This window comes from Giraffa tippelskirchi, chromosome 4, assembly GCF_054371585.1.
Source record: "Giraffa tippelskirchi isolate mGirTip1 chromosome 4, T2T-mGirTip1v1.2.pri, whole genome shotgun sequence".
Taxonomy (NCBI): domain Eukaryota; kingdom Metazoa; phylum Chordata; class Mammalia; order Artiodactyla; family Giraffidae; genus Giraffa; species Giraffa tippelskirchi.
This window is the reverse complement of record NC_137278.1, coordinates 53164311-53191060: the sequence shown is the minus strand read 5'-3', so window position 1 is coordinate 53191060 and position 26750 is coordinate 53164311. Positions and strand designations below refer to the sequence as shown.

Sequence of the window (26750 nt, the reverse complement as noted above, 5' to 3'; positions counted from 1 at the left end):
CTGTCCTATACAGCAGCTTCCCACTAGCTATCTGTTTTACACACAGTAAAATGTGTGTCAATGCTACTTTCTCAATTCATCCCACCCTTTCTTCCCTCCCTGTGTCCACAAGTCCATTCTCTACATCTGCTTCTCTATTCCTGCCCTGCAAGCAGGTTCATCAGTACCATTTTCTTCTAGGTGCTACATATATTCATTAATATATAATATTTGTTTTTCTCTTTCTGACTTACTTCACTCATGAAAGGTTCTACAGCAACTGAAATATACTAAAAAATTCAGACACATGATCAAATAAAGTAAATAAATCTCTGCTATACGAAGATGTATTCACAGCAAATTCTTTCAAGGTTTAATCTTAGAAACATTTCAGAACTATTATGATGGGGGAAAAAAGCAGTCATGAACCTAATGGTCAGTAACTTACCGTGAGAGGAGTAATAACTAATCTTGGGCATGCACCTAAATACTCATAGCCATAGGTATACTGAGAGAGTGCCATCCTCGCCACACAGTTGTCCAGGTCTACATCCCAGTAATAGCGCAGCTGTCTCTGCCAGTCAAAGGAGTCAACTACCTCCACCTACATAAGTGACAACAATGATACAGTTGGTAGATGCATTAATTTTAGGAAGAAACATATGATTTTATTTGCATGAAACAGTTACCTTGGCTTGAACAAGTTCAGTGACTATGTCTCTTGCATGTACATCAATAGTAATTAAGGCAGTTATGATGTTTCTGTGTAATTTAGGAAGAGTGCCTCGGACTATTGCAGCCAGGGCATTTAATCTCTACAAATGAAAAAAAAATGTGGTCATTAATTTTCAAAAATCAGTTTACATGTATATCTTCTTACTATTAGGTTAGGAATCGATATTTGCCAGAATTATCTATAAAACTCAGTATCTATAAAATTAGATAGTTTTAGGACTTCCCTGAAGGTCCAGTGTTTAACATTCTGTGATTCCATTGCAAGGGGCACAGGTTCAATCCCTGGTCGGGGAACCAAGATCTCATATGCCATGTGGCAGGGCCAAGAAAATATAACATAAAATAAAATAAAGATGACAAATTTATTAATATTTAAAAAATTAGTTTTGACAAATGTCTATTCCAAATTTCATGAAAATCTGTAATTCTGTGACCAAATAGGACAACAGTTTAACTTATTTAATTCCAATAAGACTTCTGTGAAGTACATACTAGATTTACCCCCATTTCACATGAGAGGAAACTGAAGGTCAGAGAGGGTAAGTAAACTGGTGGCAGTCACAGTCAATAAAGTGGCAAAAATGAGACTCAGGTAGACATTTGCCTTGAGGAAAGCTCTCAACCATCCTGTGATGATGTCTCCAGAGAAGACTGTTCTCCTCAAAAATTAAATGTGATTAAGGTAGTGCTTCTCATTTATAGGGCTAGGTTTGTTTATTTTTGGATATTCAGAAAACTCAGGCATTTTAACCAAGCCAATGGCTGATTAACCAAAAGCATTCACGTTAAGTCATTAAATCTTTTTCAAAGAAGGGTAGTGACTCTGAAAACCTTGACAGGCTGAATTTTCACTCAGGCTGATCCTGATCAAGGGTCACTCTGTAAAGAGATCAGTGGGACTTTCCTTAGTGAGTCTTCTCTCTGGAGCTCTCTGAGGTGAAATTCTATTGAGAACCTTATAAGAGAGTTTTCATTTATTTCAAGGAAGCTGTTTTCTCCTTTTTCTGTTTTAAGTGTGATTTTCTAAAAAAAAATTATTTTGGCCATGCTGTGCAGAATGCAGGATCTCAGTTCCCCAACCAGGAATCAAAGCCGTGCCCCCTGCAGTGCAAGAGCAGAGTCCTAACCACTGGACCACCAGAAAACCCCCCTAAGGGTGAGTCTTTAAAAATGCACCATTGCTTGGAAGTAGAATTGAATTTGGAGTTGAAGATATGGCCCTGCTATAAGCTGCAATGTCTAAGGATAGCTCAAAAATTTATGTAGGATGGTATTTAATTCATTCAATCTTATGGCTTTATTGATCATTGCCTGCTACTGCTAAGTCACTTCAGTCGTGTCCGACTCTGTGTGACCCCACAGACGGCAGCCCACCAGGCTCCGCCGTCCCTGGGATTCTCCAGGCAAGAATACTGGAGTGGGTTGCCATTTCCTTCTCCAGTGCATGAAAGGGAAAAGTGAAAGTGAAGTCGCTCAGTCGTCCAACTCTTAGCGACCCCATGGACTGTAGCCTACCAGGCTCCTCCATCCATGGGATTTTCCAGGCAAGAGTACTGGAGTGGGGTGCCATTGCCTTCTCCGGATCATTGCCTGAGGGTTCTATAAAACAGTAGAAAAGCATGTGTTGGGCTTAAGAACAGAAATGGCACAAATCCTGTGGTTTTCCTGGATTATATCAACTTCTGGGAGAGACATCAGGATCCAGTATACCATTTCTCCTTAAAGGTGGCAAACTCTTATATTCCTGACATTTTCCTGTTAAATTGCTCTTTTTTCCTTCTATTTTTAAAAGTATTCATATAAATATGGCAATGCGGGAAACCTGGGTTTGATCCCTGGGTTGGGAAGATTGCCTGGAGTAGGGCATGGCAACCCACTCCAGTATTCTTGCTTGGGAGAATCCCCATGGCAGAGGAGCCTGGCGAGCTGCAGTCCATGGGTTCACAAGGAGTCAGACACCACTAAGCGACTGACCATACACATAAATACTATGCAAACATCAAGGGAGTATTGCTGAGAAAACTTGAACAGAGATATTTTTTGTGAGCACCCCAAATCTTTGGATGTCATCTCAGAGCCTTACAATTTTTTTAACAGTTAAAAACCATTCAGTTTTATTAATTAATATATATCTATTTCATACATAGTTGAAATAGAGCCTTTTACAATTCATCCTGTGATCCTTAATTAAAATACAGATTACAGGCTTTCAGAAACATTTTTGTTTATGTGACATAATGACGTAATGACACTTCATGATTTCTATGATTTACAAAACGGAGGCTAATCATTTAGTTAAGTAATATTTATGACTTTTCTTGTCGATATTAGAAAGACGCAGCAAGATTTTAGTAACCTGTCACTGTTTTATCCTTACAAGAAGAGCCTTACAATTTCCGAAGTACTGAATTTGTATCAACCACGCCCATAAGAGCCACTGGGACCATCTTGCCCAGCGATACGTCTGATATTGACCTGCCCATAATCTCACCTCAAAGTTCACTTTTTCAAAATCTTCCAGGGCCTCTAAGTGATTCCCCTCTTCTTTTTCCAAACACTCCGTCAAATCGCGGCACCACATGATTTGAGAAACGGTCAGGATCACCTGCAGGGAAACACCCTCGTTCAGTGTGGGCTTCCTCTCCGCCGAGTAAGATGCAGAGGCGGAGATTTAAAGGAGCTAAGTTACCTGAGAAGGGTGGCCTGCGACCACCCACACTGTTCTCTGTTTCCCCAGATAGTCCGCGATGGCGGCTTTGCACAGGCGGCGCAGAGACGTGAACATGGCTTCCTCCACTTTGCCCAGCCACTCCTCCACGTTGCCTCGGGCCTTTAGGCCTTTCCCCAGGCTCACCTGGGAGGTAATCAGAGAGGTGATAACATCCTCCATACATCCCTAACAGAATCCTGAGCTCAGTAAACACGGAAGCGTGGCCACAGACACTGAAACTTTCTATTGATATTCCACTCTCACTTTACCAACTTCTACTTAAAAAAAAAATTGTTTGGCTATGCCTCATGCAGAATTTTTATTTGTGGCATGTGGGATCTAGTTCCCTGACCAGGGATCAAACTCAGGCCCCTGCATTGGGAGCATGGAGTCTTTGCTGCGGAACCGCTAGGGAAGTACCTACCCACCTCTACTTGGTGCGTTATTTCACGGCTTCCCTTTGGGGCCAACTCTCGGAAAGAGGAGGGTGTGTGTGTGTGTGTGTGTGTGTGTGTGTGTGTGTGTGTGTGTGTGTGTGTGTGTGTGTGTGTGTGTGTGTGTGTGTGTGTGTGTGTGTGTGTGTGTGTGTGTGTGTGTGTGTGTGTGTGTGTGTGTGTGTGTGTGTGTGTGTGTGTGTGTGTGTGTGTGTGTGTGTGTGTGTGACTCAGTTGTGTGGAAAGAGGAGCCATGTGTATGTGTGTGTGTGACTCAGTTGTGTGGAAAGAGAAGCCGTGTGTGTGTGTGTCACTTAGTTGTGTCCAACTCTTTGCTCAGTTGTATCCTATCGACCAGGCTCCTCTGTCTTTGGAATTCTCCAGGTAAGAATACTGGAGTGGCTTGCCATGCCCTCCTCCAGGGGATCTTCCTGACCCAGGGATGGAATATGGTCTCCTGCATTGCAGGCAAATTTTTTACTGTCTGATCTACCAGGAAAGCCCAAAGAGGAGTTTATGTGCACTAAATGAATTCCTCCACTTTCTTTGCCTACCTGCTGCCATATGATTTTTGGCTCTAACCATTTCTCCAAACCTGGTCAGGTTATTAACGTGATCAGGTTGGGTGCGTGCTCAGTAGCGCCCGACTCTTTGGACACAAGCAGATTGCAGCCTGCCAGACTTCTCTGTCCGTGGAATTTTCCAGGCAAGAATACTGGAGTGAGTTGCCATTTTCTACTCCAGGGTATCTTCCCAATCCAGGGATCAAACCAGTGTCTCCTGCATTGGCAGGCAGATTCTTTACCACTGAGCCACTTGGGAAGCCCCTAGGGTGACGAGTGTTCTCCCAATTGTTCACTCCAATTGACACTTTTCAGTCCTTTTCACATTTATTTCTTGGACTTTCAATGACCTGACTACCTTGCTTATCTGGGTTCCAGAATCTGCTCACTTCCTCTACCCTCGCTTTGCATGTCCTGTCTTCCCTGAATCCTAGCCTAGGTCTTTCCTCTCTCTTCTGCACTAGTGATGAGCAAAGTCTTTTGCCAGAGAATCAATTTAAGACAAGTAAAAAAATTATTGAGGTATACTTGATTTACAATATTCTATAAGTTTCAGGAATAAAACATAATGATTCAATATTTTTATAGATTCTACTTCATTTAAAGTTATTACTTTAATGGTTATACTGCCCTGTGCTGTACAATATTTCCTTGTTGTTTATTTATTTTGTATATTGTATTAGTAGTATGTACCTCTTAATCCCCTACCCCTGTAATACCCTACCCTCCTTGACTCTTCCCACTGGTAACTAGTTTGTTTTCTGTATCTGTGAATCTGTTTCTGTTTTGTTATATTTACTAGTTTGTATTATTTTTTAGATCCCCTATTAAGGTAAAATATACAATATTTGTCTTTGTTTATTTCCCTTGGCATAAAACCCTCCAGGTCCATGTATATTGTAGCAAATGGTAAAGTTTTATACTTTTTTAATGGATGAGTAATATTCCATTACTCTGAATGGCATTACTGATGAAATGGACATGAACTTGGGCAAACTCTAGGAGATGGTGAGGGACTGGGAGGCCAGACATGCTGCAGTCCATGGGGACACAAAGAGTTGGACTGGACTTGGCGACTGAATAACAACAATGATATATATATATTCACACACACGTATATATATATATTCACATCTTCTTTATCTATCCATCTGTTGTTGGACACTTAGTTTGCATCCATGTCTTGGCTATTGTAAACAGTGCTACTATGAACACTGGAATGCCTGTATAGTACAAGTAAAATGCCTATGGGCTCTTACTGATCCCATAGATATACTACTGTGTTCTGATTGGACTAAAATCCTTGGCATTTCCCTGAATGACTTGTCTGTGTGGAATGCTCTCCCTTCCATATCTCATCTCCATCTTCCTTGGCTGCCTCTGTGTGTGTGTCTGTGTGTGTGGGTGTGTGTCTGTGTGTGATTCTCCTCTGTGATGTCACTTGGTTCCCAATAGTCTGCTAGTGCATTCACTTGGTTGATGCCTACTGTATTCCAGGTACTGTGCAGAGCCTAGGAAACACTGCAGTCAAACAGTGACAACTAATACTTCATAGCACCCACTTGGTACTATTCTAAAGTAATGTACATACAGGAACACCTGAAAAATCCCCAGCAACTCATTAATTGGGCACTATTACTAATCCTCATTTTATAGCTGAGATTAAAGATTGGGAGTGGAATCCAGGTGACCAGGCAGTAGAACCAGCTCTTATCTAGGCTACTCCTTTGTTCCTTGTGGAGAGTTAAGACCTGGCTCCAGTTCTTTCCACCCTGTTTCCAAGAACAGAGAACACACCTCTGTTATTACATTTAGTATGGGACTTTTCAGTTGTTTGACTATGTCTCTGCTGGACTTTGAATTCTTTGAGGGCAAGAATTTAATCATGGCTATTTTTGAAATTGTTGAGCCAGCCTAAGACCAGGGCATGTAGCACTTGATGAATGCTTAGCATGCTGATGAATAAAATCTCCATTCTCCAACCCTGGAAGAGTAACAAAGTTTACCCATAAAGAATTATTAACAAGAATACCTTACCCTTTCTCCCTCTGGTGATAGCATCGCTAAAATATCATTAGTGTAAATCTTTTCTGGCTCTCCATCCATTCCAGGAATTTTTCCCTCAGCAGGAGGCAAGAGAGCAAATTCAAGCTTTGAAATGGAGTCGAAGCATTTCCTTAAGTGTGGCTGCACAGCTTGGGGATTTCGTGTCTGGGCCAAAATCTCCAAGAGCTCATCATTTGACAAGAAGTAAAATCTAGATTAAAGAATATACTTAAAATGTAACTTGAAATTGAAGCAAAGCCTTATATACCCATGAAAGATGAATCCCTTGGCCACATCTCTTCCCCATCCACTGATTTCTTGGACCTATTAGTCTTAGGTTTCTGGGGAAGCCACACATCTCTAAATATGATTATTATACAGATTAGTGTGGCTGCATCTCAAGCATCTGGAGTTAGTGCCTGGTACATAAAAGATAGAGATTTTTCATAAAATGTGTAAAAATGCTAGCACTTGCTGTGATACTGATTTGGTCACATGTCTGTTACTTGGCTTTGAACTCCTAGAATCCTCCCTAGAATCCAGCCTTGTACCTCATATATACCTGGTATTCAATACATAATTTGTTGAATAAATGAATGCGTGGTTGCTGGAACCTTATTTGATTCTGTGACTACACACATGTGGGCTGTGCTGGTGTAAGCTGGCACGGGATTTTCTTAGATCTTGCCCAACAGGGCCATTTGAAGGCATGAAGATATTCTATGAAAAAAAAAAAAACTGGAGAAGGGGCATACCTGGATGCTGAGGGATGAGAGAGAAGGGTGAGGGTATGGCTGGAGAAGACACTTCACTCCTATGGAGAAAACTGCCTATGAGAGATCCCTCAGGACTGGAGGAATCTCATGAGCTCATTGGAAGGCCCCATGTGAGAGAGGGGGCCAGTTGGGTACAAGCCAACTCAGATTTCTCCTGCTGTACTGCCTCTCTTCCCTTCCCTGCCCCAAACCTGGAGATCCCAGAAACCTAATAGGAAGTAGGGAGGGTTGACTATTACACATCCTTATCATCACTAAAGGTTTCAGCCCTGCAACAGGCCTGGGCCAGAGAAGGGGGATGTTTTCACTTTGAAAGAATTTCAGAGTTTCGATGATTACAGATTGTTTAGTGGGTTAAGGCAACAAGAGATTTTTGGGCATTATTATCTGAGAACGGCCAGAAAATTCATGATGTCTGCTTAAGATTCTGAGCAGGAAGAAACTAGCCCCTTGTAGGGAATGCAGAGATAGTCTTCAGAAATAAAGATGTTTTGGGGTTGCACTCTATCAGTCCTACCAGATACAGAATAATTCATCTCCCTTTTCAACTAATGAAACAGACAACTGTCAAGATTGGACTATGAACCCTGGCAGAGCAGGAACCATGCTGCATTCCTCTTGTGTCCCCAAGACCTAACTTGTGGCCCTAGGAACTAATTCAGATGGTTCGTAACATGTCTTTGTTAAGGCTTGGAAAGTGAAATCAATGGTGCACAGAGCCTCTTGACCTAATAAACACTGCAGACCTAGTTGACGTAATTCTAAACAAAAGGGAAAAATAAAAGCTGATGTTTTTGGTGTTCAGCATTATCACAGGTAAATTTGTGTCCAGGTTTCTTTAAATATCAGAAGCAGTGTACAGATTTTCTCTGTGCACTGGGGAGACCCAAGCTGGGAGCCACTGATTTAAGAGTGAAATAAAAGGCACATCTCAAACATATTCCTCTATCTTTTCTCGTGTTGCCTGAATCTGTTGAACTCAATCAAATCTTCCAGATCTTGGATGTCTTGTGCATGCACATACCCTGGTGTGGTACCCAGCAACAACCCCTCTTAACCAAATAACCCACATAAGTGTATAACACTGGCTGACTTGGACAGAACTTATCAGCCATTTCTTTTACAGCTAACAGGAAAAATCCACAGAAGATGAATATTTTATGATATTGTCTATGTTATGGTACAGTGTGCCCCAATGAATGAAGTCTGGAGCTCTTGTGATCATCAGGTAGTCATAGTCTGTTCGTATATAATTGCACCAAAACGGTGTATTTACACGACTGTCCATGTGCTAACCACGAGCTCCATTAGAGCAGGGATCTGGCCTTTTCTTCTTATATCTTTAACACTGAGCAAAACATTTGGTATGTTTCTAGAATGAATGGATGAGTAAAAAATTTCATTTAGAATTTGTGAAATGACCTTTTAGATGACTTCTACAGTGACCCTCTTAGGCCATCAATTAGCCTAAAGAAATCAGCTCAGGCAACAAAGGTCTCTAACTTTTTACAGATATATCGGTGAACACATGCACACATGCAGGTGCACACAGACACACCCAGCAGTGAAATGCTGCTGTGATCAAGAGTTCTTCCCGCACCTATTCACTTAAACCAAACACTGTGTCTTTATCCTTGACACTTACACTCCCCAATCAAGATATGAGCTGCATTGCTAATATGAAATATATGTCCTGCTTCCCTTTTTGGTCCCCTGATGTTTTGAGGTTATAGTTTGTTTTAAAGTATATCTTCACAAATTCATGGAAACTCAACTATTAAAAATGTTGTTGGTAGCTTTATAAACTTACCTTGGAAAGATAACTCTTTTTGATTCTAAATATGCTTCTAGACACTTCTGAATTTGGTCAAGTAATGCATTATTATTTTGAAAAGTCTCCAGAAGTCCTGTTCATTGAAAAAAAGGTATTGGTAAAGTCATGTTGAAATAAATAGAGAATATAATTTTAAATATGATATTAACTTTTTTAAAAGCTTTGGTTTTATTTGGTAAAAGAATGGTCTAATAAATTAAAATTTGGGAAGGTTGGTTAAGAATGTTAAGTATTTTTTAGCATCTATCTTATTCTATTTTTTAATTGAAGTATAGTTGACTTACAATGTTGTGATAATCTCTGTTGTATAGCAAAATCACTCAGTTATACACATATATACATTCCTTTATCTTCTTTTCCATTATGGCTTACCACAGGATACTGAATATAGTTCCCTACGCTATACATTAGGACCTTTTTGTTTATCCATTCTAAGCCTAATACTTTGTGTCTACCAGCTCCAAACTCCCAGTCTATCCCTCAATAATGACATTAATTTTAATATTTGCCACAGAAGAACAAGCATTTAATTTGAAACCTTTTTATCTAGCATCACCCACTTTTTGGGGATTAGGGGTGCCCAAACAACTGCCTCCTCTTGACCCTCCAAATGAAGCCATTCTCTAAATGCTACATATTCTTTGTCACTTCTTTACTCATGTCTTCTATTTCTTCTGCCATCTTTAGATGCTGAAATTGTGGCAATCGCATCCTATTTCTTCATCACTGAACAGTAGCATCTTAAGAAGCAAGATTCATGTCTCACTTGACATTGATGTTTTGGTGCCTATCACACTACCTGACTTCCATACCTGTTCAAGAATCAAATCCAGTCTTTTCCACGGTCTCCAAGGTTCTATGTGATCAATGACCCAATCCAATCCCCAACCCACCACCCAAGCACACTTACCTCTCTGGTCTCACTCCTAAGTCCTCTCCTGTGCGCTGCTCTCCACCCTGCTCTGGCTTCCTTGCTGACAGGAGTACATGCTAAGCGTGCTTTTACTGCAGGGTCTCTACCTTTGTTCTTTCTGATATTAGCAATATTCCCTTATATCCATAAACATATTTCATTCCTTCATTCTTGCAGATTTCTACTCAAAAGTAGTCACTTTATCAAAATATCTTTTCAACACACACATATACACAGCAGCCCCCAGCTATTCTTTTGCCACATTATGCTGCTTAATTTTTCCTCACAGCTTTATCATCATCTGAAATTATATATATATATATGAGAGTGTAAGTCACTTAGTCATATTTGACTCTTTGTGACTCGATGGACTGTAGCCCACCAAGCTCCTCTGTCTGTGGGATTCTCCAGGCAAAAATACTGGAGTGGATTGCCATTCCCTTCTCCAGGGGATCTCCCTGACCCAGGGATTGAACCCAGGTCTCCTGCATTGCAGGCGGATTCTTTACCATCTGAGCCACCAGGGAAGTCATATGTGTGTGTGTATATATATATATATATATATTATATATATATATATATATACACATATCTCCACACTTCTGTATCTGAAATCCCTGGGACTAAATGTATTTTTGAAATCTTTTTTTTCAATTCCAAAAGTTATACAACAAAAGTCCAGTAGGGACTGGGGCAGCACTCTGCAATAAGTTTGAATATGCACATTGAGTGGGGGGTGCTAGACAAGATAAAAGGTCTTTCAGAGATATCCATGTTTTAATCCCCAGATCTCGAGAATTTGTTAGTTTTTATGGGAAAAGGCACTGGCAGATGTGATTACATTATTGATCACAGGATGGGGAGATTATCATGGATCATGCAGTGGGCCCAGTATAATCATGGGGTCTTTATAAGAGGTAGAGAGGGAGATGAGATGGCAGAAACATAGACTGGAGTGATAATAGTTAATGGCTGAAAGGGGACTAAGAACCAAGGAATATGGGCAGCTGCTTGAAGCCCCAAAGTTTTAAGGTTTTCAATTCTCTCATCCCATAGAGTTTTTCCTGTCTGTTTCTGTAAGAGTCTTTGGGCAGAGAACACAGCCCAGCAGCTGCTTCTGCCTGAAGGAAGCTCTCTGGGGTAATCACCAGGATAGACCATGTGCTGCCATTTACAGAACAACAAGCCGTTGAGCTGAGGCTTTGATAGAAAACATAAAGTTCAATCACTGAGTATGTGTACCCCGAAAGATTTTGATTCTACATCCCTAGAAACAGAACTTATTAAAACACATTTCAACTGTAAAACACTAGGGACTCTACTCAATACTCTATAATGACTTATATGGGAAAATAATCTAAAAAAGAGTGAATATATGTATATGTATAACTGATTCACTTTGCTGTGTACCTGAAACTAACACAACATTAAATATCAACTATACTCCAATAAAAATCAACTAAAAAATAAATAAAACACATTTCAATCCTGAGATTAGAATTACCATTAGTGGCGTTATTTGTAAGTGGTTGTCATGAATTACTTAAAGTGTGGAAATTTTTACGGTTAGAAGTCTGTAAGAACTTTAACAGAATGGGTCAACTGAATGTAAATGTATGTTTTTTAACCTAAATTGTGAGATGGAAGCATCAGTGATACTGTGTGAGGCGGCATTCCCCAATGCTACACACAGCAAAAGAAGTAGATGCTTGTGTGCCAAAACTATGAACTGAGCTGAAAGATAATGATGATAATACATTAATAGTAATAAAATAACAAGTGTTTAATTCACATTGCTTAGCAAGAGTGTCAAAGGTACTACAAATGTTCTTGGTCATCAGTGCTGACTAGATCAAGGGTTGAATGTTCCACATATTATTAGAATCTTACAAGTGATGAATGCTTTGGATGATTGTAAAGTCTTTTTGTGTGTTTCTTTTCTACCTGGTTGAGTAGCTGCACGGAGAGCATTAGGCAGCCGGTTAACTTTCCTCATGATTTCCTTCCATGACTTGTCCACTTGAAGGAACATCTTGGCCTCTGCAGGCAACTGCCTTTGAATATCTGGAGCATTAAAAATACTCTCTAGGTAGAGCCAGTTTCTCTGGCAGTTCAGCCATTCTTCCTAGGAGAAAAATAAGGACATTATCAAATTTTTTCACCCAAAGTTGAAAATACACAGCTATGTTAAAATAAATACATGAGGATTCACTGTATTTTCTCCATTTTGACAGTGTCTCACAGGCCTTAATTTTTCATTAAAATTTTTTTTTATTTTATATTGGAGCATATAAATGATATCTTAGTTACAGGTATATGGCATAGCAATGATATGTTAGTTACAGGTATACGGCAAAGTGATTCAGTTAAACTCACAGAAGCATCAATTATTTTTCAAATTATTTTCCCATCGAGGTTATTACAGAATATTGAAATGAGTTTCCTCTGCTGTGTAGTAGGTCCTTGTTGGTTATCTATTTTAAATTCAGTAGTGTGTACATGTCAATCCCAAACTCCCAATCTATCCCTCCCCCGGCCCCCACCCTTTCTCCCCATAATGATAAGTTCATTCTCTATGTCTTCACAGCTCCTTTGAAATAAAACCTCCTTAAAATATCCAGACTCATCTCAGCCTAATTCCAACTCATTTTTTGGTATGAGTAGAGTTATAATGAGTCTACTACTGTGTGGTAACCAGAATGGACCCAAAGAAAGAGGATTAAAATGCCCAGAGGAGACATTCTAGGGGGAAGCAAGATGCTTCAAGGTATCTGAAGGGTTGGGAAACTGTTAAGTTTAGTGACTGTTTCCAAATATATAAAAAAGGTTCTTTGCTTCAATGATGTCTATATTCTTCCCTCTCCCTCCTTTTAAAGAAGAACCACAATTCATTTTCTTCAATTAAAAGAGTAAAACCTGCTTATAACAGAACATGTGGCAAAGACATAAGACTGGGAAGAAGAAGAAAACCATATACTATCTCTCCTCTTAGAGATGATCACTGTTAATCAAAGAAACCACAAGTGCAGAGTCAGATCTAAAGTTTGTAGACCTCATGTTTCCGCTGTGCTTCTTGCCATCACAGGTGCAGGCCTGAGATTCGTAAAAGCATCCCACACCTCATTCTAGATTTGGGGGCTATGCCTATACCCTAATGTCCCAACCGCTCCCTGGTTTATTTCAGGTTCATACTTTCTATGCAGTTAATTCTCTGGAGGGTCCCTGTTATTTAGGGATCAGATTATAAGGTGTACACTGAAGAGGATGGATTCCTGAAAAAGGTCTCTATGAAATAAAGATGAGACAAATTGTCTTTTCCTACTCAGTGCCTGTATTAAGTCACAGATAACTTTTCATATTAGAACATATAGGGGAGTGTCACCCAGGCATGTCCAACTCTTTGTGACCCTCTAGACTGTAGCCCACCAGGCTCCTCTGTCCATGGAATTCTCCAGGAAAGAATACTGGAATGGGTTGGCATTTCCTTCTCCAGGGGATCTTCCTGATCCAGGGATCAAAGGATCTGCCTCCTGCATTGCAGGCAGATTCTTTACTGTCTGAGACACTAGGGAAGCCCCAGAAAATAGAGGAACCCCAACATAATTAATACAAGATAAAAAACTGAAGTCAAAGAAAGACATTGGATGGGGAAAAAATTAGACCAGAGTAAGTGGGCTCTTTGTTTTATTATGGGATAATCTGAGGTAGAATAAAACAAAAAGGAAGTGTGTATGAAAGGAAGGGCACCATGGAGGCTTCGAGGAACAGTATTAGTCCAGTAAATATGAACTTGCTGTGATAAGACCCTTAAGGTGGCCCCAGGACCTGGGCTTCATGTCTTGTGTGATCCTCTCCCCCTGAGTGTGGGTGCCACCTGCGACTGGCTTCTAGTTATGGAGAATATGGTAAAGCCAATAGGATGTACACAATTAGGTGTACAGTACACAAGGCTGTAGACTCCATCCTGCCTAGAGACTTTCTCTTCCCTGCTATACTGATGAAACAAGTCATCTTGTTGAGGAACTCCATGGAAAAAAACTGAGCAACATGAAGGAGCTGAGGATAGCCTCTGACTGCCAGCCAGTGAGAAACTGAAGCCCCTGATCCTGGAATCGCAAGGAAATGATATCTCTCAGCATCTTCCCTTAGTTGAATCTCTGATGGGAACCCAGTCCTGGCCCACATCTTGATTGAACCCTTGTGAGACCCTTAAGCATAAGACCCAGTTAAGTCATGAACTCCTGACCCACAGAAACTGTGGGATAATAAATGTATCTTGTTTTATACCACTAAAGTTTGTGGTATTTTGTTTCACAGCAATAGTAACTAATTATTGATAGTATAATCTTATAAAGAAGAGCTCAAGGTATTTGCATTCTCCTTATATCCTGAGAATGATAAAATGTCAGTAATTGAATCTTACATCTAAACTCTATACTATCTAACCCTAAGTGAACAAATGACTTCTAAGGTCCTGTGACTTTCCAATTCTCTCAGTCCATGAATTGAAATTATCCTTACTCACCAGTGTTTGATTAAATAAAGCAAGCTGTTTCTGCCATTCATCTACTCGAGCTTTCAGTGGGCCAACATAACGTGATGAGGCAATGGTTGCAATGTTGATGGTGCTGTCATCAAGAAGGACCTTTCAGGAAAGGTGAAGAAAATATGTGCAACATCGTATGTTAGTGCTCTCAAAGATAATTACAGATATTTAACTCCAAGAGTCTATTTATTGATTTTTATTTTTACCTAAAAATTTTTATTTTATATTGGAATAGAAGTTTCTATTGGATTTACAACGTTGTATTAGTTTCAGGTGTACAGCAAAGTGATCCAATTACACACATACATATATCCATTCCTTTTCAGATTCTTTTCCCATCTAGGTTATACGAATATTGAGTAGAGTTCCCTGTGCTATACAGTGTGTCCTTGTTGATTATCTATTTTATATATAGTAGTGTGTATATGCGGGGACTTTCCAGGTGGTGCTAGTGATAAAGAACCTGCCTGCCATTGCAAGTTAGATACAAGAGATGTGGCTTCGATCCTTGGGTCCATAGTGTCGCACAGAGTTGGACACGACTGAAGTGACTTCGCACACATGCACCCAGTGTGTATATGTTAATCCCAAACCACTTAAAAGCCAACTTTCTGAATTAACAGCTTAGTCCCACCCATTATTTCCCATCTACCCACTTCCTCTCCTTCTCCCCTTCACCAGGATTTACAAAACCACTATGATGTTTTCTTCAGTGTCACCATGGAACTTCTGATTGTCAAATCCTGGCTATTTCTGTCATTATTAGTGGCACACATTTCTGTTTAGCTCAGCCCTTTTCTTCAATCTCCCCCTACAAGTTATCTGGTGCTTTACACCACTTTGTCATCCAGGTCTTTATTTCTCAAAGTGCTCAAAACTTGACAAAGTAGCTGCCTTTTTTATCCAATGAAACATCATTCTCCCTCAATTATCTTGAGGAAGAGGAAAAGTGAACTCATTCATGTCAAGCTCTGGACGATTATAGACAAGTTTTCATCTACCTCCTTCCCCTACTCCTTCTCCATATGCCACAGCAACCCTTGCAGAACATGTACATTTTAAAAAATGTGTCTGCTAATCTAAAGAATTTTCATTGCTCTATTTAAATTATAAACTTCTTCAGAGCAGAAGCCCCATCACCTGCTATCACCTGGTCTCATACTGACTGATTTCCATCTTGGGTCTGCTCTCCCCTTCACCACCCAGAATGCTGTCTGGTCTTGCTCTTCCAAACTACACCTGGCAAAGACATTTCATCTCCAATTCTAGTTTGGGGACACACTAAGAAAATGGGGCTTTGCTTTAAAAAATATTTTATTGAAGTATGACTGATTTACAGTGTTGTGTTAATGTTAGCTATACAGCCAAGTGATTCAGTTATACACACATATATATATATATATATAATTTTCACATTCTTTTCTATTATGACTTATCACAGGATATTGAATATAGTTCCCTGTGTAGGATTTGCTTTTTATATTGAGTCATAATCCCCAGATTCCTTTGCTAAACAAATTCACCTTCGGATATTAAGTCACTAAGAATATTCCAAACACATGGGTTAGATTTATCTTCTTTTGCTGTTAATAGAGCATGACCATCTACTCCTAATCTCAAAAATTTCAAGTGAATTTAGCTTCTTAGTGTGCTATAAACCTGAAATGTTTATTCATGCTTCTTTGCCTTATTTAAATGGTTTGAAGTGCCTTCTAGTCTCATCTATAACTATTAATATCAAACCCCCATATTTTTAGGGTCTAGAATGTCTTGGCTGGTCTAGCAAGGATTCTCTGATCACTTCAGCTACAACTGATCTCTTTGCTATTCCAAATTCTCCAGCAGTTACTGACTACAAGATTTTTAACTCATATATATATATATATATATATATATATATACATATATATATCAACTATATATATAGTGATAAATGAATATGGAATGTAATAATGGAAATAATGGAAAACTCCAGAATTACACTAATCTCCTCCTAATTGCCTTTAAAATTCTTAAAATCCTCTTCTCCATTAGATGACACTGATTTGCTCAATTTTATTGAAGAGCATTAATGCATATGAAAACTTGTGATACTTTAATGTGTATTCCTTTCCGTCTTATGCTTTGATTAAAAAGAAAAAATTCTTTATGTATATATATATGTCGTATCTATTGCTTTGTTAAGTATTTCATGTACAAGCATTCATGTCTTGGTGGCTCAGTGGTAGAGAGCCTGCCTGCCAACACAAGAGATGTGGGTTTGATCCTTAGGTTGGTAAGATCTGCTGGAGAAGGAAATGACAACCCACTCCAGTATTCTTGCTGGGGAATCCCATGGACAGAGGAGCCTGGCAGACTACAGCCCATGCAGTCTCAAAAGAGTTGAACACAACTTGATGACTAAACAATTATTCATATTCATATTTTGCCTTCTCAGTTAGATTTCTCCTTAACAACTCTCATATTTCAGTCCTTCATTATAATCTCCCATAGGATATTTAGGACTAGGTCTGGCAAGAACCTTCAACATAAGTTTCAATAATCCAATTTACCCACCTGTATATCATCTGTGCCACCCAGGATAAACACATCTTTGGAGTCACGGTGAGGAAGGATGACAAATTCAGTTGTTTTCCAAGAATCCTCCACCTAGGAAATTGTTCAAGTCTTAGTATATCTCAGTTCATTTATGTTTAGGTTGATAAATGAATATGGAATGAAATAATGGAAAACTCCATAATTATCCTAATCTCCTAATTGCCTTAAAATTCTTAAAATTCTCTTCTCCATTAGATGGCACTAATTTGCTTAATTTTATTGAAGAGCATTAATACATATGAAAACATGTGATACTTTAATGTGTATTCCTTCCCATTTTATGCCTTGATTAAAAGGAAAAAATTCTTTTTACATAGATCCTTGGTAGATGTGTATTTTTAAAGTAAGGAGGTTAAACATCCTAAGTAGAGAAATCTTCTTAATATGCTTTTGAAGCATTTCATAGAGTTAGTCTTCTCTAATATGTACTTTGAAAGATAATATATTTTGGCATAAGATCTCTTTGTGTATGGTTCTTTACACAAAGTGTGCAAATGTCTTGCCATCAAGTTCCTGTTGGAGTGTAAGCTAAACAGAAAGAAGATATGTATAGAAGTGATAACAATAATAATGATAATAAATGTAAAGGAATAGCAGAAAGATAACGGATAATGAGATGGTGAAACTTGCAATGTTGAAAAACAAAGTTGATGATCTTCCCACTGAATATGAAAACCTTTATATCTTAGGACTTTCAGAATACACATTTTTCAGGTTTACCTTTTTAAGGATTGTTTCTAAGGCAGCTTCTCCAGAAGCCTGTCCAGAAATGTCCTGAATTTCTTGGCCAAAGTCAAAAACATGCAACTCGGCAAGCTTCTCCAAGGTTAACGGAACTTCAAGGTCCACTAGAGTGGCATCAACTGTTTGTTCAATAGCTGCCCAATGTCTAGGCTTCAGAGTTGGGTTCCTCAGGTCAATGATAACTGGAAGCTGGAAAACACACACTCTCTGAGGTGCCATTCTTTTTATCCTAAAAAATACAGTCCAATTTGGGCATGTAAAAAGCTTGAAAGAACACCTCTGATGTATGTAAACAATGAAAAATCTGGACAAATAGCAAATTAATGACTTGTATTGAATCCATCAGAAAAGTGAGGTTGCAGCAAAACCAGCTAACTCAAAATTTAGAGAGACACTGGTACCCATAGTTTTCTCCACAGAAAGAAGTTTCTGAGAATTTGTTTACCTGGGAGAGATACCTTGGGTTGCCATTTAAGCTAGTTAGAAGATGTAGCTGAATTTTAAAAATAAATTGCTAAGACTGAGTGTAGGGTAACATGAGAATGTGAAGTCTTGGGGGCAACAAATACATAGAAGGGTTCACAGAGAAGACTGGAAGAATCCTAAGAAAGCCTATCTCATGGTGTGGTCAGAAACATGCAAGTAAATAGATAAGAAAATAGTTTTACATTGCTGGAAGAAAACACAAAATCTGCCAACTCAGAATTATATGCCAGTGAAAATATCATTTAAAATAAAGGATAAAGACAAAAATTGGGGGAGCTCATTGTTAGCATATCTACTCAGTAAGAAATATTAAAGGAAGTTCTTCAGGCAGCATGACTGCTATGAGTCAGAAATTTAGATCTCTACAAAGAAATGAAGAATATTGAAAATGGAATACATGTAAAATAAATTTCATTTTATTTCCCATTTTTATTCCTTAAAATGTAACTATATAAAACAAAAATAGCAGCAACATGTTGTGTTTATACTACTTATGCTACTTTTACTTTTATATAAGTAAAATACATGACAACATTAATACAAAAGATGAGAGGGAGGAATGGGGAATATGGTATTATAAAATCTTTATACTCTACATTAAGCAGTATAATATTGTTTGAAGGTTGACTTGGATTAATTGAAAATCTAAAAATTGCTTAAAACAGGTATGAACAATAACTCCATGGAGAAGATAAAATGGAATCAAAAAACATATACAATTAAATCAAGAGAGGGAAGAAAAAGAGGAAGAAAGAAACAACAAATAAATTAAAAAACCAGCATGACAGCAGTTTTAATCCAATCATCAATAATGCTTTAAATATGAATGGTCTAAACATGTTAGTTAAAAGGCTTAAAAAATCAGATTGTATAAAAAAGCAGGAACCAATTATGCACTGTTCAAGAAATCCACTTTAAATATAAAGACAGAAAAATTAAAAATAAAACGATGGAGAAAGTCATATTGTGCAAATTCTAAACGAAAGCTATACTATATATATAAATGAATATATAACTATATTAATTTCAGACAATTAAGACTTTAGAAGAAGAAATCTTATAAAAAATAAATGAAGCCTCTCAGAAAACTAGGAAACTTTGTTATCTTAATATAAGGCATCTATAAAAATATTTGACTAACATCATACTTAAAAAGAGACTTAACGTTTCCCCTTTAAGATCAGGCACAGGACAAGGATGTTTTCTCTCATCACTCCTATTCAATATTGTATAGAAAATCCTGCCCAGTGCAAGAAGGCAAGAAAAGGAAAGAAAAGACACACAGATTATAAATGAATAAATAAAATTGTCTCTATTCACGGCTGAAGTAATTTTCTATGTTGATAATTCTGAATAATGTACAAAAGCTCCTAAAATTAAAAAGCGAATTTAGTAAGATTATAGGATATAAGATCAATATACAAAGGTCAACAGTATTCCTTCCTACCAGAAATGAACAATTAGAATTTGAAATTAAAAGCAGTATCATTTAAGATAACATAAAATAATAGTTTTAAATCTAACAAAGTATGTCCATAATCTGTATGCTGAAAATTACAAAACATTAATGAAAAGAAATATAAGAAGACCTAACTAAATGAAGGGATAGGCTGGTAAGAGATTAGAAAATTCTATCTTGTGAAGATGTCAGTTCTCCTCAAAATGATCTATTGATTTAACACAGTCTCTCCCAAAATCCAAGATATTTGTTGTACATATTGATAAGCTAATTTTAACATTTATATGGAAAGGTAAGAAATTAGAATTGACAAAATTGTGAAAAGAAGAACAATGAAGAACTTACACTACCTGATTTCAAGATTTTCTAGCTATAATTATCAACACAGTGTGGTACTGGTGAAAGAATAGACTTACAGAACAACAAAATAGAATAAAGTATTCAGCAATAGACTAAAAAAATATAGTTAGCTGATTTTTCACAAAGATGCAAAGACAATCAATGGAGAAAGAATACTCTTTTCAAATAATGGTGCTGGATCAACTGAATATCTACATGCAAATAACTCAAAATAAATCATATATCTTAATTTTAAAAAAGCAAAACTATAAAACTTCCAGAAGGGAATACAAGAGAAAATTTGCGTGATCGTTAGGTTTGGCAAAAAGTTGTCAGATACTATACTAAAAAAGTAATATGTAAAAGAAAAAATACATTAATAAGACTTTATTCAAATTTAAGCCTGTTGTTCTGTGAAAGTTACTGTCTAGGGACTAAAGACAAGTCACTGACTGGGAAAAACATTTTCAAGTTACATATTTGAAAAATGATTTATATCAGACTGCATAAAAAAATCTTAAAATTCACTAATAACAAAACAAACAAGCCAATTAAAAATTGGGCTAATATCCAGACAGACGTTTCAGCAAAGAAGGTGGATGAATGGCAAATAAACATGGGCAAAGATGCTCAACATCACTAATCATTAGAAAAGTGTAAATCACCATTGTGAGATATTACTACACATTATTAGAATAGTTAAAATTAAAAACAAAGCAAACCAAATTTTAAAAGAACCCTTTATTGATAACAAGTGCTAGTGAGGATGAGAAACAACTAGAATTCTCATACTATTCAGTTGCATGATTTGCTCAGCTAAAGAGAAGGATGCAGTTTGTGCCTCTGCAGTAACTGAATTTGTCTGTGCAAAGATAATTTAAACAGGGAAGAATTCCTGGCTTTTGTCTCATTAACCTCAAGTAGTAACTGATTGATCTGGAGTTTCTGAAATAATTTCATCCAAGCTTACCTTTTCTTTCATTTTTTCCACCTTACTTTTTAGCTGGGGCACGACACTGTTGGGTGGTAAGCCTTTTTCCAATTGAGTCACAAACTTGGCATATTTAGAAACTTGACCATTTAGAAATTCTGGATCCAAGGAGTCAAATTTGGACTATGAAAATTAGGGGGAAAGAAGTTAAGACATATGATAAAAGGCAAATTTGAAATAGTAAAAATTTCTTTACTCAGATTTTCTGGTAGCTATGTTGTCAAATCAAGTCAACTTTATGCTTTTTAAAATGGCTCTACTTATGAATATTTCTAATAGTAGACCAGGCATTGTTTATTACTTTCATGTCCTTTTCACACATACCATCAAATGCAGTATTGCAATCCCTGTAATTGATTCCTGAGGGCCAATCATTGTAAAGTTACAAATAGCTAATTTTTATTCTTGTGACCCAGAAACTTCTTACCCAGTAGTCTCCTATTATATTTGATTATGTACCCTTTTAATATAACTTATTTAAACATGCACTTCAATGTATGCATGTATCTATAAATATATTTATCAGTTACATAAACATGTAAGTGTATACATATCATGATGGATGGTCATATGGATTGAAGGCAATAGAAAATTTATAAAAATGAAAAGATATTTGATGCTCATGGATTGGAAGAACTAATATTGTTAAGATGTTTATACCACCTAAAACAATCTACAGATTCAATGTGATCCTTATCAAAATTCCAATGGCATTTTTTTTTTTTCGCACAAATACAACAAACAATCCTAAAATTTGTGTGGAATCACAAAAGACCCTGAACAGCCAAAACAATTTTGAGAAAGAATAACAAATCAACTCCTTGATTTCAGACTATGTTCCAAAGTTATAGTCGTCAAAAGAGTATGGTACTGGCACAAAAACAGACACATAGATTAATGGAACAGAAATAAACCCACGCATATATGGTCAATTAATTTACAACAAAAGAGTCAAGAATATATAATGCAGAAAGGACAGTCTCCTCAATAAATGGTGTTGGGAAAATTGGACAGCCACAGGCTGTCAAAATAAACTAAAGATCTGAATATAAGACCCAAAACCTTAAAACTCCTAAAAGAAAACAAAGGTATTAAGCTCTTTGAGAAGGCTCTTGGCAACAATATTTTGGATTTGACACCGAAAGCAAAGGCAAAAAAGTAAAATAACAAATGAGAATCTAACTAAAAAGCTTCTGCACAGCAAAGGAAACCATCAACAAAAGAAAAAGTCAGTCTATTTAATGGAGAAAATGTTTGCAAAGTATATATCTGATAAGGGGCTAATATCCAGAACTCATATAATTCAATAGCAGAAAAACAAATAACCTGATTAAAAGTGGGCAGAGGATCTGAATAAACATTTCTCCAAAAAAGATGTAACAGTTATCCAACAGGTACATGCAAAGATACTCAACATCACTAACCATTGGGAAATTAAAATGAAAACCACAATGAAATATCACCTTATACCTGTTAGAATGGCTAGTAACAGAAAGACAAAAAATAAGTAGTGGAGAAAAGATATGGAGAAAAATGAATACTTGTGCATTGCTGGTAGAAATGTCAATTGTCACAACCACTATGAAAAACAGTATTAAGATTCCTCAAATGATTAAAAATAGAACTACCATATGACTCAGCAATTCCATTTCTGGACTTTTATCCTAAGAAAACAAAAACACTGATTTGAAATGACATATTCATAGCAGCATTATTTACAATCGCCAAGAAATAGAGACAACCTAAGTGTGTTCACCAATGGATGAATGGATGAAAAAAATGTGTTATATGTATACAATGGACTATTATTCCACCATTAAAAGAATGAAACTTTGCCATTTTGGCAACATGGATGGACCATGAGGGCTTTATGTAAAGTGAAATAAGTCAGACCAAGAAAAATGCCATATAATCTCACTTATATGTGGAATTTAACACAAAACAAAGCAACTAAAGTAAAACAACTAAAACAGAATAGATTGGTGGTTTCCAGAGAAAAGGGGTGGGTGGATATAATGGGTGAAGGAGGTCAAAAGGTACAAACTTCTAATTATAAAATAAATAAATCATTGGAATGTAATGTACAGAATAGTGACTAGTTAATAATACTGTATTGCATATTTGAAAGCTTCTAAAAGAACAGATCTTGAAAGTTCTCATTAGAAAAAAATTATAATTGTGAATGGTAACAAATGTTAACTAGACTTACTGTGGTGATTATTTTACAGTACACACAAATATAGGATCATCATATTATACACCTGGAACCAATACAGTGTGTCAAATATGCCTCAACTAAAAATTTATAAACATTCATTTTTTTCTAGATATAATGTCTACTTTTTGTGCACTTCCTGTGGTAAATTTGTCCTACTTTGGAAGCCACTGCTCTAATCTATGGTGGGAATCAGAGCACTTTCTAAGCTTCTTCTTTACTACTCAGGAGCATTTTCTACTTCTGAGATAACCGATAAATGAGTTATACAACAGCACTTAAAATTCTCTGTTATAATAGCATATATATGTTTGTTTGTTTTCTGCTTTCTTCACCAAAAGGTAAATTCTGTGAGAGTCTAGACTCTGTCCCTTTTATTCTCCACTGGTATCCACTGTATCCAGAACATTATCCAGGAATCATTCTTGTGTCACTATGGTTTAACCTAGATGTATGACTTCTAATTATGGGTACCAGCACAGGGAAGCTGAATCAGCAAGTGTAAAGCAATATTTGTGAAGTTGATGGTATTTCTAGTATGTACATATCACACTGGAAAGAATGCTGCTGCTGCTGCTGCTAAATCGCTTCAGTCGTATCCGACTCTGTGCGACCCCATAGACGGCAGCCCACCAGGCTCCCCTGTCCCTGGGATTCTCCAGGCAACAACACTGGAGTGGGTTGCCATTTCCTTCTCCAATGCATAAAATTGAAGAGTTAAAATGAAGTCGCTCAGTCATGCCCAACTCGCAGCGACCCCATGGACTGCAGCCTACCAGGCTCCTCCACCCATGGGATTTTCCAGGCAAGAGCACTGGAGTGGGTTGCCACTGCCTTCTCCACTGGAAAAAATAGATGGTCATATATTCTGTCTCCTAGAGGGTTAATCCTTGTTAATGTTTGAATACAAGAGTAGACCCTAAGAACCCAGCCCTATGATACTTACCCCGCTAATTTACTATGATTAGAATTTACTATTGAACTCTCAAAGAAAGATCCTAGATCTCATTACCATGATTTTATTTTACCACAGGGGAAAAAAAAGGCTTCCTTTAAAAAAAAAATGAAAACAGAACCTCAGCCAACAGAAATCTAACGTTGTAGATCATAAATAAAATTCTACGATCCTTAATAACACTTGGCTGTATGTATCAGGACAACACTGTATTCAGAAACCACAAAGCAGTTAAATGCCATATGGTGAGGTCCTTTGATCCCTCCTTCATTTAGTGTTCTTAAACAGAGGACCTGAGAAGCCTGCCTTACAATAAAGCATTCTTCTTTGTGGTACTTAAAGATTTGTGTAGCAGAAAGACCTCTGTGCATTTCACTGGAAAGCTGATAAATTCCCACAAAATTATAATAGCGCATATTTTACTGAAATACATCAGATTATTTAAAAACTATAATCCATACTATCATGATTTTAAAGTTAAATAATATAAGAATGATTTAAGAATTAAGAGTTTTTCTTTTTTTACCTTTAACCATTCTTGCTGGAGTTGATCCCATTCAGATAAAGAATCCCAGAGCAATTGTTTAAGTTTTAATTCAGCACTAACTTCTTCCAAAGCATCAAATTTGGACACGTCTACCTTTAAAAATATAATAAGCAAAATGTACAATTTAATTTTCAGATATAGAGAACTTATGTTATCTTCCTATTAGTAATTTTTCTTTCATTTGTTTCTATCGAAGAGAAACAAATGAAAAAAACAAGTGACAAAACCCCACATACATTCAAATTTCTATTTGAGGGACAAAATATAACTATTTATATATCCTTAGAACTTAGAAATTCTCAAAAGACACAAACATTACAGAGTTTTAAGGGCATTTTCTCTTAAGTTGGATCATACCTGACTGGTTTTCCACATAGACAAATGAGTCTTCAGTGGCATCTATATCCTTTCAGTTCAGTTCAGTTCAGTCGCTCAGTCATGACCAACTCTTTGCGACCCCATGGATTGCAGCACGCCTGTCCTCCCTGTCCATCACCCACTCCTGGAGTTTACTCAAACCCATGTCTATTGAGTCGGTGACGCCATCCAGCCATCTCATCCTTTGTCGTCCCCTTCTGCTCCCGCCTTCAATTTTTCCCAGCATCAGGGTCTTTTCAAATGAGTCAGTTCTTCGCATCAGGTGGCCAAAGTATTGGAGCTTCAGCATCAGTCCTTCCAATGAATGTTCAGGACTGATTTCCTTTAGGATGGACTGGTTGTATCTCCTTGCAGGCCAAGGGACTCTCACGAGTCTTCTCCAACACCACAGTTCAAAAGCATCAATTTTTCGGCGCTCAGTTTTCTTTATAGTCCAACTCTCACATCCATACATGACTACAGGAAAAACCATAACTTTGACTAGACAGGACATTTGTTGGGAAAGTAATGTCTCTGCTCTTTAATATGCTGTCTAGGTTGGTCATAACTTTTCTTCCAAGCAAGCAAAGAGCAAGCATCTTTTAATTTCATGGCTGCAGTCACCATCTGTAGTGATTTTGGAGCCCGAAAAATAAAGTCTCTCACTGTTTCCACTGTTTCCCCATCTATTTGCCACGAAGTGATGGTACTGGATGCCATAATCTTAGTTTTCTGAATGTTGAGTTTTAAGGCAACTTTTTCATTCTCCTCTTTCACTTTCATTAAGAAGCTCTTTAGTTCTTCTTCATTTTCTGCAATAAGGGTGGCATCATCTGTGTGTCTGAGGTTACTGATATTTCTTCCGGCAATCTTTATTCCAGCTTGTGCTTAATCCAGCCCAGCATTTCTCATGATGTACTCTGAGTATAAGTCAAATAAGCAGGGTGACAAAATATAGCCTTGACATACTCCTTTCCTGATTTGGAACCAGTCTGTTGTTCCATGTCCAGTTCGAACTGTTGCTTCCTGACCTGCATACAGATTTCTCAAGAGGCACATCAGGTGGCCTGGTATTCCCATCTCTTTCAGAATTTTCCGCAGTTTGTTGTTATCCACACAGTCAAAGGCTTTGGCATAGTCAATAAAGCAGAAGTAGATGTTTTTCTGGAACTCCCTTGCTTTTTTGATGATCCAACAGATGTTGGATCCTATATCCTTTAGGGCTTATATGTAGATGATGGAAGAGGGATGATAGAAGATGGAGAGAATGTTTGTGTGGTAGTTGATGGAGGGGATGGGAGATTTAAGATGGAGAGAACATTCTGGTTTTTCACCTATTTCTAACCTAATGGACTGTTTATGAACCCTATAGAGAGAAAGGTTCCAAGAAAATCTAAAGAAGCCATTTTCATGGCTTGGAGATTAGTTGCACAGAAACTATGAACCTTGAGATAAGCCAGGATTTCAAACATTCCATAGAACAGCAGTAAAATATACACTCTTATCAAGTACAGTCAGAACAT

General features: G+C 37.5%; 1 protein-coding gene across 1 annotated transcript in view; it reads right to left on the bottom strand.

Annotated features, from left to right (window-relative positions):
* Positions 1 to 26750, bottom strand: part of DNAH6 (dynein axonemal heavy chain 6) — a 281257-nt gene that overhangs the window by 165536 nt on the left and 88971 nt on the right. The window contains exons 17-28 of the mRNA XM_081596922.1: positions 24850 to 24963; positions 21133 to 21276; positions 17855 to 18067; positions 17093 to 17185; positions 14516 to 14635; positions 11935 to 12115; positions 9054 to 9150; positions 6459 to 6678; positions 3404 to 3568; positions 3206 to 3319; positions 669 to 794; positions 428 to 583 (exon numbers count right to left, since the gene is read on the bottom strand). Coding sequence (XP_081453048.1) covers positions 428 to 583; positions 669 to 794; positions 3206 to 3319; positions 3404 to 3568; positions 6459 to 6678; positions 9054 to 9150; positions 11935 to 12115; positions 14516 to 14635; positions 17093 to 17185; positions 17855 to 18067; positions 21133 to 21276; positions 24850 to 24963 — 1743 coding nt within the window. The remainder of the gene's footprint in view (positions 1 to 427; positions 584 to 668; positions 795 to 3205; positions 3320 to 3403; positions 3569 to 6458; positions 6679 to 9053; positions 9151 to 11934; positions 12116 to 14515; positions 14636 to 17092; positions 17186 to 17854; positions 18068 to 21132; positions 21277 to 24849; positions 24964 to 26750) is intronic.